Source organism: Quercus robur, chromosome 1 (genome assembly GCF_932294415.1).
Source record: "Quercus robur chromosome 1, dhQueRobu3.1, whole genome shotgun sequence".
NCBI lineage: Eukaryota > Viridiplantae > Streptophyta > Magnoliopsida > Fagales > Fagaceae > Quercus > Quercus robur.
The window spans coordinates 36,228,778-36,243,198 of record NC_065534.1 but is presented as its reverse complement, the minus strand read 5'-3'; the positions used below and the strand labels follow the sequence as shown (position 1 = coordinate 36,243,198).

At 38.5% G+C, this 14,421-nt stretch overlaps 1 protein-coding gene across 1 annotated transcript; it reads left to right on the top strand.

Moving 5' to 3' along the window:
• Positions 1 to 8,433: 8,433 nt before the first annotated feature.
• LOC126733394 (exonuclease V, chloroplastic-like) lies at positions 8,434 to 14,421 on the top strand. Its single transcript, XM_050436697.1, has 7 exons — positions 8,434 to 8,924; positions 10,798 to 10,902; positions 11,410 to 11,531; positions 12,277 to 12,426; positions 12,497 to 12,650; positions 13,062 to 13,138; positions 13,880 to 14,421. The coding sequence occupies exons 1-7, from the start codon at positions 8,547 to 8,549 to the stop codon at positions 14,139 to 14,141; spliced, it is 1,248 nt and encodes a 415-aa protein (XP_050292654.1). The 5' UTR covers positions 8,434 to 8,546; the 3' UTR covers positions 14,142 to 14,421.

Here is a 14,421-nt window from a genome sequence, read left to right as displayed (position 1 = left end):
ATTGTGGTGCCAGCAAAGGTTTCGGTTTTATATATATATATAGATTATCATTTTTTTTTCAAATGATGTTATGATTATTACCAACTTACTATATAAACCTTATCAATTGTTATGTCATCTTTTAAATATAAAAAAACAATAAAGTTGTAGGGACACGACTCTCAAACGGCCCAACAACGACGATGGGCTCGCGCGTGAAAGATCCCCCACAATAATATTTGTAGAGAGTGGGCTTGAAAGGCTAACGTTGGGTCACGGGGCGTTGGTATAGGCCGGACTTTAGGTGAACCAAGACAAGAAAAGGCTTTAATCTGGATACTCAGGCCTTACCCCTTTATGACTTGAGGGATTTGGCTCCTCGGATCATGTCCGAGGAGCACTAATGTTTTCTCCGGTTACCCGTCGATGGGTTCTCCATGGTGGAGTGCGTATACTATCCGGGCATTCTCATTCCTGGAGTTTTTTCCAAGAAGTGAGATGGGGATCCCCCCTTATTAGTTTACCTTTCCTTTTATACTAGCCTACGTTTGTTGTCCCTCGTCCACGTGTAGGGTCGATCTTTCCAGGACAGATATTTGTCCCATCAATCTAATCCCGAAATTGTTTGAGATGATCCATAAAGCCTAAAAATCCGGCTCTGTTAGGTGCAGTGTCATATCAGTGAAGGGTATTAAGGACAACTTCCCCCAAGATATTTTCTGATCTTTTAAGTTTGCTTGTATTCCACTTTCGTCAATGGGATTTTGGGTCTTCCGAGGACTGAGCGGTCCTCGGACGTATCTTCGGGCCACTTTGAGCTCACTATTTTTGGGCTTGGGCCCTGGTCTCCTTCAGTTAGGGGTTTGTGAACTCCCCATAAGCGAGCGGGCCGAACCCACAAACTATTGGACCCCACATTAGCCCCTCAAAACCCGGCTGTCCAACATCTTGGTTGGAAAGGTGGGTTTTGGTAATACCGAGCCTTTATTGTGGCTCATTTAATTCGGCCCTTGATCAACGTTGGCGACTCTTCACCTCCCCGAGGAATGCGCCGATCTACAAGATGTTTCCCTCGATTTACGCGTGATGCGCTTATTCCGTTTGGTTATCCGTAGCGTGCCTTTAATATCTTCCTTTTACGAGACATCCCAAATCTAACGGTTACTGATAGCGTGGGGGAACGAAACGGATGCACACTTATTCGCAGATTTCCTTGGGAACCAGAACATGTTACGTACCCTTGTCTTCCTCCCCTATATAAAGAGAGAAGACAAAAGGTGATTCTCTCATATCTGAACTCCTCAGGCCCTTCTCAGAGTTCACTTCTTCCATCTGGTTATTCCTTATCCAATAATACATCCACCATAGTAGTCCGCCATGAATAAATCATTCCTTTCTCAGAAACGCCATGCCCTAACAAAGCTTGAGATGGCTCGGTCGGGGCAGGGATCGCGGAGACTCAAGATTTGCCTCCCTCCTCTTTTAGCCAAAATCCGAAGCAGGGACTCGTCACATCCCACTTTCGGTGTGACTGAGTCGAAAACCTCCCTTGTCATCTCCATCCGCTCTCTCATGAGCATACCTAATATGACTCCCCTTTTCCCTCTTTTGCTCCTTTCTTATTTTCTTCATCTCTTCTCTCTTCTTCTCCTCCTTCTTGCTCATGTCCTCCATCTTCTTTTCCTTTTGTTTCCCTCAGCGGCAAGAGCTTGTTGAAGTGTTTCCATGTGTTCCAATTCTTCTTCCTTCCTCTTCTCCTTTTCTATACAAAGTTCTTCTGATATGAACAGTACTGAGACAAAGATTTTAGAGAGACTTTGAAGGCGAGTTTAAAGGACACCTGGCGGTTTACTTATCTGTATTACGGATGTGATTACTGCTTCGGCAGTTCATTTTTTGTATAGGCTTGCTTAAGCCCTTCTTTGTACGTTGTAATAACTTTTTTATATTAATAAAAGTTACTGTTATTCTATTTCGCATGTTTTGTTTATATGTTTTAATAAATTTGCAAGTTCTGCCCGGCACAGTAGTATAGCATTTGAAACAATGACAACTAAGGCCAAAATACTTGCTAATAAAAAGACGCCATAATAACTTTAACAAAATTATTATTCGACATAACAATCCGACCAGTGAGGAACGAGATTTACCTTAAAATTAGTCGAGATGGGGACTAAGTGTTCGATAAGGTGTAAGAAGTAGTCATCCGAGGACATGTCACCTTCCCAATGAACAATTTCCTTAGGCTAACGATCATCAGTTCGTTTCGCCATCTTCTTAACACACTGGCCTTAACTTTTTCTCGTATTTGAGCCGAGAAACTTCTCCATCCGAGCAGTTGATTTCCCAAAAGGCCTGAGTCCGAGGACTTCGCAAAGCCTGGGTTTTGTTTCGGACTTATACTTTTTCTTTTAGGTGCTTGGTTTCCCCATAGGCTTGAGTCCGAGGACCATGCAAGTCCTAGGTTCTGTCCAAGACTTATAAGATATCTTTTTTATGTTCCTGGCTTCCCTCTAGGCTTGAGTCCGAGGACCATGCAAGTCCTAGGTTCTGTCTAAGACTCTTTGAGTTCAGATTCTCCCTTTCATAAGGCATTTCCCAAGTCGCCGAGCAGGGGTTGTCCTCGGCCACGGCCATTGCTCGGCGTGGGCCACAGTACCTGGGCCCTCACGCAAAGCGGGCCTGGGCCGCGAATCCACTTAGCCCATGAATTAAGAGATATTTCTGCAACCTCTGGCCACGCGGTACTCTCTGATGTCATAATGACCGAGGTGCGCCTTTACGAGGCTCTTTAATCTTGTGGTTGCAGTTGATGTTGGAAGTTGAGCCAGAACTGTTTTGTCTGTAGCGTACCTTGGGATGCTGCGTGAGTTGACTGCCACCCCCTTATCTTTTCAAATAAACAGGAGGGGGAGAAAGTTGCTTTATATACGCACAACTCCTTCAGTTTTCTCCCATATCATAACTCCCACTTCCGGAGCTCTCCTCCCTTAACATAACATGTCTAAGGCAGTGGTTGGGAAGAAAGAACTCTCTCCGCCGCAGAAGCACCGTGTCCTCATGAGACTCAAAGTAGTAAGGTATGGGCACAGGAAGCATAAGTTTAGGAGAACACTCCATTTCGACCGAGGGGGAAGGGGGTCTCTCCCTTTTTTAGTCAAAATCCGAAGCAGGTTCTGTCAATGCCAGAATTTTGGTGTGGCAGAAGAAAGGTTTTCCGCCATCAGCGCCTCTGCTTTGCGGCAGGCGTATATTTAGAGAAAGCCCCTCAACTTCCGACTCCCTGCACCTTTCCTTCAACGGTGTCAGGCTCAAGTTGGGTCTCTTTTGCTGTTTGAGTTGTGGGCATGTGAAAGCATTGAGGAAGAACAAGGTCTTGGGGCTGTAGCCAACCTCTCCTCTGACCTACTTCCTCAGCTTCATTTTATTCTCTTGTATCTTCCTTTCTTTTCGGTTATGCAATGAGTTTTGACGCAAACTGATTCCAGCTTTTCATTGTACGCTGTACTATTTCTTTGTTTTAGTGATAATGGAAATTTCTTCACTTGTTTTGGATGCTGTTCCTTTGACTACACTACTCTGTGAGTGAGTGTGCCCCATGCGTGTGTTTCTTTTAGAATATTTAGAGCAAAATAGCTTGAAACATATTTTAACTAACTCCAATTTAACAATACTACCAGGCATTATATCGATAATTCATAGTAAATCAGACTTAGGAAACTAACCGGGATAACAGTCGAATATTCTGTGATAAGCATGTGAACACCGTCTAAGGCTGATAATCTCTAAATAATCCATCCGAGCAATCGACTGGGAAGTAGGGGACTCCGACGGTGCTTTTGTGTACTTGGTTTTCCCATAGGCTTGAGTCCGAGGATCATACAAGGCCTAGGTTCCGTCCAAAACTTACGGTTTTTATTTTGTGTACTTGGTTTCCCCATAGGCTTGGGTCCGAGGACCATGCAAGGCCTTGGTTCTGTCCAAAACTTGTAAGATCTCTTTTTTGTACTTGGTTTCCCCATAGGCTTGAGTCCGAGGACCATGCAAGGCCTTGGTTCTGTCCAAAACTTTTAAGATTTCCTGTTTGTACTTGGTTTCCCCATAGGCTTGGGTCCGAGGACCATGCAAGACCTTGGTTCTGTCCAAAACTTGTAGGATTTCTGGTTTGTACTTGGTTTCCCCATAGGCTTGGGTCCGGGGACCATGCAAGGCCTTGGTTCTGTCCAAAACTTTTAAGATTTCCTTTTTGTACTTGTTTTCCCCATAGGCTTGGGTCCGAGGACCATGCAAGGCCTTGGTTCTGTCCAAAACTTATGAGATCTCTTTTTTGTACTTGGTTTCCCCATAGGCTTGGATCCGAGGACCATGCAAGGCCTTGGTTCTGTCCAAAAATTTTAAGATTTCTTGTTTGTACTTGGTTTCCCCATAGGCTTGGGTCCGAGGACCATGCAAGGCCTTGGTTCTGTCCAAAACTTTTAAGATCTCTTTTTTGTACTTGGTTTCCCCATAGGCTTGGGTCCGAGGACCATGCAAGGCCTTGGTTCTGTCCAAAACTTTTAAGATTTCCTGTTTGTACTTGGTTTCCCCATAGGCTTGGGTCCGGGGACCATGCAAGGCCTTGGTTCTGTCCAAAACTTGTAAGATTTCTGGTTTGTACTTGGTTTCCCCATAGGCTTGGGTCCGGGGACCATGCAAGGCCTTGGTTCTGTCCAAAACTTTTAAGATTTCTTGTTTGTACTTGGTTTCCCCATAGGCTTGGGTCCGAGGACCATGCAAGGCCTTGGTTCTGTCCAAAACTTGTAAGATCTCTTTTTTGTACTTGGTTTCCCCATAGGCTTGGGTCCGAGGACCATGCAAGGCCTTGGTTCTGTCCAAAACTTTTAAGATCTCTTTTTTGTACTTGGTTTCCCCATAGGCTTGGGTCCGAGGACCATGCAAGGCCTTGGTTCTGTCCAAAACTTGTAAGATCTCTTTTTTGTACTTGGTTTCCCCATAGGCTTGGGTCCGAGGACCATGCAAGGCCTTGGTTCTGTCCAAAACTTGTAAGATCTCTTTTTTTTTAGTAGTCTTTTCTCTATACTTATTTATTTTTCACAGGTTAGCCCCCAGGCCAGGGAGGGGAGAGCTGGTTTGAGTCCGGAAGCCCCTAGAGCTGCCCGCGCCGTTAGCAGTGTAAGGCGTAGCCCCTCTCGTGAATCTCTGCTTGCGAGAGAGCTAACTCATGCGCCACCCGTGCCAACGCGCAAGCCTCCCCACAGACGGCGCCAATTGTAGGGACACGACTCTCAAACGGCCCAACAACGACGATGGGCTCGCGCGTGAAAGATCCCCCACAATAATATTTGTAGAGAGTGGGCTTGAAAGGCTAACGTTGGGTCACGGGGCGTTGGTATAGGCCGGACTTTAGGTGAACCAAGACAAGAAAAGGCTTTAATCTGGATACTCAGGCCTTACCCCTTTATGACTTGAGGGATTTGGCTCCTCGGATCATGTCCGAGGAGCACTAATGTTTTCTCCGGTTACCCGTCGATGGGTTCTCCATGGTGGAGTGCGTATACTATCCGGGCATTCTCATTCCTGGAGTTTTTTTCAGGAAGTGAGATGGGGATCCCCCCTTATTAGTTTACCTTTCCTTTTATACTAGCCTACGTTTGTTGTCCCTCGTCCACGTGTAGGGTCGATCTTTCCAGGACAGATATTTGTCCCATCAATCTAATCCCGAAATTGTTTGAGATGATCCATAAAGCCTAAAAATCCGGCTCTGTTAGGTGCAGTGTCATATCAGTGAAGGGTATTAAGGACAACTTCCCCCAAGATATTTTCTGATCTTTTAAGTTTGCTTGTATTCCACTTTCGTCAATGGGATTTTGGGTCTTCCGAGGACTGAGCGGTCCTCAGACGTATCTTCGGGCCACTTTGAGCTCACTATTTTTGGGCTTGGGCCCTGGTCTCCTTCAGTTAGGGGTTTGTGAACTCCCCATAAGCGAGCGGGCCGAACCCACAAACTATTGGACCCCACAAAAGTAATTCAAAATATTATTTATAAAAAAATGTTGGGAATGTTATAATTTTATTTTATGAGTTTTACAAACTGATGTATCAACTTTTAAATCAAAATAAAAATTAATTAAGAAATTACATAAATTACAATTATTATTATGTTAGTTTGTAATTATTTTTTTTTAGTAAAATTGGTAGTATTTTCACTCTTTTTTTTTTCTTGTGTGTAGAAATTGATACATCAGTTGGTAAATTCATACAATAAAATTTGCAATAACCATAACACATTATTTTTTGTTGATTATATTATTAAAGTATCATCAATTAGATTCATTGTTAGATCTTTTTGTTAGCTTTTTGTAGTATAATTAGAGGTAACTTAATAAAATTTCGTCAAAAATACTGTTTTTGTTTCTAAAGTTTGCAATGAAGTTCATTTTTAAACCCTAAATTTGAAAGAAAAAAAAAAATCATCCCTAAACTATTAAAAACGTTATATTTTCTATCTTTAAATGTTAAAATGATTTTTTTTTGTCCCTAATATATTAAAAAAAGCTTCTTCTTTTTTTTTTTTTTTTTTTTTTTTTTTTTTTTTTGTAAACTTAAAAAAGATGTTTCATATTATGCATTTGACTAATAGTTTCTTGCTTCCTATTCAACTTAAGTGTTCCTCTACACTAGAGTTCAAGTTAGACCTGGTGTAACTTTAAGTAATGTTATATTACCCAATATTTTTTTAATTAGATATGAATTTTGATAACTCCACTGCTAGATTACGTTATCTTCATATATTCTCTCCATGCTTGCAAAATTTAAAGATGATCAAAGATCAATAGCAATAGCAATAGCAATAGCAATGTCATCAATAAATTATTTAAATTCAAGTTTTTGTAATTTAAAATAATGCATACAAAATGTGTTTATGGATCGAATGCTAAATTACATCCGATTGGCATGAAATTTGGCATACATGTTAAGAACATATAGAACATGTAATTCAATGGTTGGATTTTCAAAATATGAAATAAAAAATAAGTTATTAGGTAATGTAATATTGCTTAGAATTACAATAGGTATAACTTAAACCCAACTCATCTATATATATATATATATATATATATATATATATATATATAGACACACACGACTTCATGTAAAAATAAGTTAAAAGTTTACAACTGTGGACAAAAGTCAAAAAGGTATAGATATAATATTTATAATAGGAGTCTGAATTTGATAAGAATGGAGTGTAAAACTCATGTTTTATACCATCTAATAAGAGATTGTCACATCAACGTTTTACTTAAAATTCAATACATTATACCATACTTAATAATATCTCAATAAACTTCCAATTTGGTTGGATTTATATATGGGTATTAGAATTAATTGAGTGTGGTTGTACTTTTTTCTTTTTTTGAGAAGGAACACAAACAGACAACACACACACACAAAGGGAATGGGGACAAAGGCATAATATCACACAACTTACCCACTACAAAAGTCAGTAACTCTTGTAGTGTGTATGAAGGCTTTATACCTGTTTTTGAACTCACTCTTAGGCGATGTGGGACTACCCACGTTTTTTTCTTTTGAGAAGGAACACAAACAGACAACACACACACAAGGAATGGGGATAAAGGCATAATATCACATAACTTACCCACTACAAAAGCAAGTAACTCTTGTAGTGTGTATGAAGGCTTTATACCTGTTTTTGAACTCACTCTTAGGCGATGTGGGACTACCCACGTTTTTTCTTTTGAGAAGGAACACAAACAGATAACACACACATAGGGAATGGGGATAAAGGCATAATATCACACAACTTACCCACTACAAAAGCCGGTAACTCTTGTAGTGTGTATGAAGGCTTTATACCTGTTTTTGAACTCACTCTTAGGTGATGTGGGACTGCCCACATTTTTTTCTTTTGAGAAGGAACACAAACAGACAAAACACACACAGGGAATGGGGACAAAGGCATAATATCACATAACTTGAGTGTGGTTGTACTTATTCTTAAATATGTGATAAGATGATATAATATATTAGGATTGAAAAGGTATAATATGAGTTTTACATTACATTCTTACAGAATTTAATCTCTTATAATAGTTGAGAGGTAAAGAAGAATTTTTAAAAGTTTAAAAATATAGAATGAACTCTATACAAATTATAGGAATTTAGGACATGTTTTCGTAAAGTGTAATAAACACATAATGTAATGACTATTCCTATGCTATGCTTCAGGAATTTTTTACTAAAATGATAAAAGTTCATCTCAAAAAAAAAATGATAAAAACGGAAAAGGAATGCTGATATTCAAAGAATCAAAGCAGATAAAAGACGTTGATAGTGCCTACTGTCTACTCGGCTAGCCCGCGCCGTAGAGTTGAGGTATAAGTGTTTCACACGCAAAGGCCACCCTCCGTTGAACTCAAAAATTAAAACATAAACTGATAAAGAGTGTACAAAAAAAGACAATATATATCAAGGTCCTGCGATGACTTGCCCCTAAAGCGTGGCGATCCCAACGGTCATTTCTCCACGCCGAGACTCACAAAATGAGCGAGACCGAGTCACTCTCCGAGTTACCCCTCAACAAAAACAACACCACCAAGAGCTTTTCTTCCGAGATCCCTATCGAGATCGAAATCGTGAGCGAAGAAGAAATGGCTCTACTCGAAGCAGCCTTAGCCTTAGCCTCAGTCCCTGCAAATGCAAGTGCTATTTGCTCACCACTTCGTAGTTTCCATGGCAAAGCGAGGTCTATTCAGTCAATTACTGTCCTTTCCAAGAGGACCTTCTCGGGTCATACCGAACCCGACATCGAGGATTCGGGCAATTTCGCCAGTACCCAGAAGAAGAATAAAAACAATGAGTCTTTTCTCCATCGCTTTCGAAAGAAGAAGGGCTTGTCTGTCACTGATATTACTTCCACGGTATTCAATGGGTTTGTTCTCAAGTTTTTGAATTTTGCTTTTGATATGAAAGATTTTCGTGGTCTGGCAAATGGGTCGGAATGGTTTTTGCTAGATTTTTGAGTTTGAGTTTAGTATGGTTTTGTTTTTTGAAGCTGTCGTGGTGATAAATAGTAAGTAAATGGTTTTTCTATGCTAAATTGCTGATGATATTTGATGAAAATGGGAACCATACTTTTGAATTTTGATAAGTGGAGCAAGTCAAGAAAATCATTTTTTTTTAAAAGCCATTTAACTAATTTTGGCATCTTCCAATAAATTCCATATATGATATATGGTTCATGGTTGTGTCACCACCAGCAAAATATAGTGTGTATTAGATTTGGTTGTAACTTGTTGTCTATGTGAATCAACAATTACTGTGAGTCTGTGATGTATTACAGAGAAAACTTGGAGGAGGCCTAAACTAGTTGTTGTAACTTAGATTATTGAAAATTTATCCGTTCTTGATGTGATCACCAGCGTAAATTTTATTAGCTTTATTATGAATGAATCCACTACAAATACATGTTGTGGTTATAGTTATGTCACCAATAGCTTAAGAGTAAAGTTGAGTTGCTCATGAAGTTCCATGAGCATTTCCCTGGTAAGCATCAGCATATGCGAATCATCATACATTTGGTTGTAGTTTGCTATCAACTTTTTTATTTGTGTGAAGTCCAGAATATAAAGGTTTTAGTGCGTCATCTTGATCTTTTTTTGTGTATTTGATGGCCAATTGGCCGAGGTACTTTCAATGAATTGACCACATAGAATTGACTTCCAGAATGATAGGAGTTTAAAACCTTTGCTCAATCTCTAGTCTTTCAATTCCTCTTGAGTTCATGAATGGAAACACATACTCATCCAGGTGGTTCATAAGTGAGAGAGTAATGCTGATACGAAAGTAGCAGAAGGATAGGATCATAGGGAAAAAAATCCACAAAATAGATCAGTCTTGTGAAGCAAATGCCAATACCTTTCTTGGCCTTTGATTTAGATCAACTGTGTGAAGCAAATGTTACTTATTTCACTGCTAGAGCAAGCACCTACCTATCTTCTGGATGTTAGAAGAAATTGAAGTGAATAAATTCAGCATTTACTAATAGTTTAAGCTGTTAGGACAACTGGTGGTTTATCATGGTATCAAAGCAGGTGGTCTTGAGTTTGAACCTTGTCTCCACCCTCCCACCCATAAAAAGTAAAAAATCCCACACAATTGGCCCCAATATTAAGGGAGATTCTGGACTCTTACATGAGGGGGAGTGTTTGAATAATGATTAAGTGACTAAATTCACCCTTTCTTATTAGCACTTAAACTTTTGGGACAAGTTTGAATTAATCAATGAGCACCTAATATTTGGAAACCCAAATAACATAATTTGATTTCCAATCTCGATGTTACACTTTCTGTGATCAAACCCAATCAGCAGACCTAATCTGATGTTGGTTTTACTCATAATTTTTTACTTCTAGCCTTAGTTGGATTACAATGTTTTAGGAGTAACTGGTCTGCTGGAAGTTAGGACTTTACCCTGAAGATCACACTCTCTCTCTCTCTCATATGCATGCTTGTTTTTGTCTGCAGATTAGGCCCTTTGGTACCTCCAAGATTAATATTATCTGTTATAGTAATTGTTGTCAAACTTTGTCCACACCCTTTTTCTCTTTTACTATTAAGTGTCAGGCTTAGATTACATTAATATATTTCTTTTTAATGTTGTTGGAAGTTAGAATTTTGGTGAACTTTATGACCATATTGCACATTACATTGTTGCAATATTTCATAGAGTGAAGTTCTGTATCTTGTGATGTCATGAAGATCACATTGGTTCTAATTATACTTCATCAACAGGAATGGTGTGAAAAACAAATGGAGTTTGTTCTCCTCCATGCCAAACGCAGAACTAATAAAGCTATGAAAACGGGTAGTGCTCGGCATGCAAAACTTGAAGAAGAGGTACATTTTTAGATTCCTGATATATAACTAATTCTGTTTCTCATAAAAAAATGAAAAAAAAAAAAATCTGTGTTGTGCATGCCTCTTGTTGCCTTGAACTTATGACTCCCTAAGTCTAAATGGTTTGTTTTTCTGGTCAATTTTGATAAACCTTATCATTGCTTGTACACTTAAAATGAGCTTTTATTCCTTTCTTTTAATTTTATGGGCAGACATTTTTGGCTTAAATTCCATTGCATGAAGTTTAGTTTATTAAAAATATTAGTTACTGTACTAAGTGAGAGCATAATTGCAAATTGTATACATTCTTATCTAGCCATTAGCTTGGCCTTGGAAATTCTTCTCTGATACACAATTGTATGTAGAATATTTTGCAGATCATTCAACTTATTTCTATGTTCGTTATCCTGAAATTTGGAGTAGCAAACCTGATTATTTTATTAGTACTTTCTATGTCCGCTTATGTTCACTGTATGTAATTATCCATCCTTGTTGTATATCTGACAGGTAGTGAAAAAAGTGAAAGTTCAAGTCAAATCTAAAGAAGACATATGGGCTCTGAAGTTTTTAAACTTTATTATTGGTGCAAATCAGTTATTGTTTGAAGGATTAACTCGTGAGCTGCCAATGTAAGTTCAGTCATCTTTGGCTATCTCAATTTCTAGGCTTCTAGTTTATCATGGTTTTTGCTAGCCCTCAATGGCCACATATCTATGCTTTTTCTGCACTTGCAAGTGGTTCATTATATAATTTGAAGCACATTGTGATAAATTTGAGTGAAATGTTGCTTTGTTCTCAATGCAGGACATAATTTTTGGAAAGTAAGTTAGATAAGGGTGTTACTATGTTGTTCCTGTAGAATTTAGATTTATCCATATTACTGGATATCATATCCTGATTGGGGGATTCATGGTGTGTAAAGTAGAGTAGTTAATGTATAGCAAATGGTAACTATGTCAAAGTTCCATGTGAATAAGCAGATATGCAGATAACATTTTAGTATGGGTTGGATATGAGTCCCATTTTGAAAAGATTGTTCTAACCATCAATTAAGTGCAAAAGATTTGATTGTTTGTTCGTTATTGTTTTGGCATTGCCCTAATCATGGAATGTACTGAAATCTGTATGGATAACAAAACTTGGAAAGCAATTTACAAAAGACCTCCTCTTTTGTTGGGAAGCATAGAGATGGTGCTTGTACATATGAAATACAATGGTTTTCTAGAAATTATGTGTGTGTGTATATATATATAACCCTTTTTTTGTCTCTCTCTTACTCTCACACCCACAAACACACGTGGAATGCATTTGGACCATTGGTCTTCATGTTTTCTTTCCCCCTTGCTGATGGACTATAATTGCTTATGGAATCAGAATAGGCTTTGCAGAAGGTGTATGGATGGTGGGAGTGATCGATGAGATCCGGATACCTGCCACAGAAACTGATAGAAACCCGATATTAGTTGACACAAAGACTCGTGTTCGAGACACTCTTCCTGCGGAACCGCAAAGAAGGAATGGAAGGTATGTTAGATGAAATTTTGTTAACTATTGTGTCAGAATAAAGTCATGACATTTGCATGTTTCTTGGCAGGCTTCAGTTAATGTGTTACAAGTATATATGGGACAATTTAGTTGCTGACAATTTCCCCTCTCAAAAGTTTTTTGATTTTTTTACGTTAAGTCCTTATTCTATCTTATCTGAAGAACTCAGGGAAAGAACTGCTGACTCAGGGTTCCCGGCAGACGTAAGGACTCTCTCTTTCTCCCTTAATTCATTAACTACATAATTTGAGAGATCAGGCTGCCCTATAGAGTGCATGTGATGTTTTCAACATCATTATGCACATCTTTGAGGTTCTCTGAATACGAAAAACAACAAATCCTTATTACATTGTATAGAGGTACTTAAACATGTTATTGAAAAATAAAGATATCACTAAAGATAATTTTAACAAAGTGAGAGCAGCTTCTTTTCATTCTGTTCTTTGATTTATTTTCAATGGTTTGTCTGGGAGATGTCTACCATGTAATTGGCATGAACCTTTACATAATTGTGAAATTGTGGATAGACATGTTCAGATAATTAAAAGAAGTCCATCCCTGCTTTTATATTTTATAAATTTTTATTTTATTTTATTTTCTTGTTTTCTACACAGACCCTTGATGACATAGTGAGACTCTTCAGAAATACATGTAGCATACTGCCCCCTGCTCATGACCAGCTTTTATTGAGGTGAGTATCTTGTTCTCTCTCTCTCTCTCTAGGCAAAATGGTTTTGCATATTTTTGTAGCTTGAGTTTTAGAAGTTTCTATTAATATACATGAACTACATACTAATTGGGCTTGGAACACACCTTATGAGATGTTGGCTTGAGATCCGCTAGAGTTCTTAGGGTAATGAATGGTAGAATTCTAAAAATCCTATTAAATAACTTAAAGATGCCAAAATAATGCTATTAAATGTTTGTTTCAATGACAAAACCTAAACCACTCATTTAACAATAGACCATTGAGCTCTATGATGAGTTCCCCCATAAACCTTGAAAGATCTCAATTTAATGGACGGTATTGGTAACCACTACAAGAGGCAGCCAATTCAATAAGAATTTCAGTTGGACCATCCTTCACCTTAATATTTTTGAATCAAAGGTTTTTGGTTCCAGTCAAAATTGGTTTGACTGTTAAGTCTACCTGAAAGCAGAGATTTTTTTTTTTTTTTTAATATTTTTATAAATAAAATTTAAAAAAATTGGCTACCCTGCTTTCGCTGATGTGGACTAGGCTTTCATGTGTTACTGCCTCAACGATAGCCATTTTCATCATGAATTTAGGAGGAACCTTTATAAGATACATTGGCAAATTCATACCTAGAGTAGGTTGTAGAGCTATATTGAAATGTGTGGGATACATACTGTACGATTGTGAATATTTTTTGTGATTTAGCAAGATATTTACTTGGTTGCTTTCAAGCAGATATGAATTCCAAAAAGATAATTCATTGCTTGGCGAAGATCACTTTGCCTTTGACTCTGATTGGCTCAAGAATCAAATTCATGGTTGTCTTGAGTTCTGGCTAGGGGAACGAGAAGCCTGTTACACTCCAGAAGAGGAGCGTTGGAAATGTCGGTTCTGTCAGTTTGCTTCTATCTGTCCTACAAACAATGGCCTTGATAGTACTCCAAGCCCCACAAACACCGGCCCTGATAGCACACCCCACAAACATGAACTCGAATAGTACACTAAGCTAGAAACAATGCTGACATTGTTGTAATCTCTCCCAATCCGTTTCCTAAATAACATGCGGTCTGTCTGCAAAGAAGCATAGATTTTTATGAAAGCTTCTTCGTGGTGTATTGCAGACCAGTGTTGGATCTGTCCTCTGGTATGTGCAATGATTAGGCATCAAATTGTATCTGTTGTAGGCAACAATGATTCTTTGTTGTAAAATTGATTGTTGCAAAACAAAATTCATTCTTTTTAAATATATGTATATCAACCTTGTTCTTTTTCTCTGA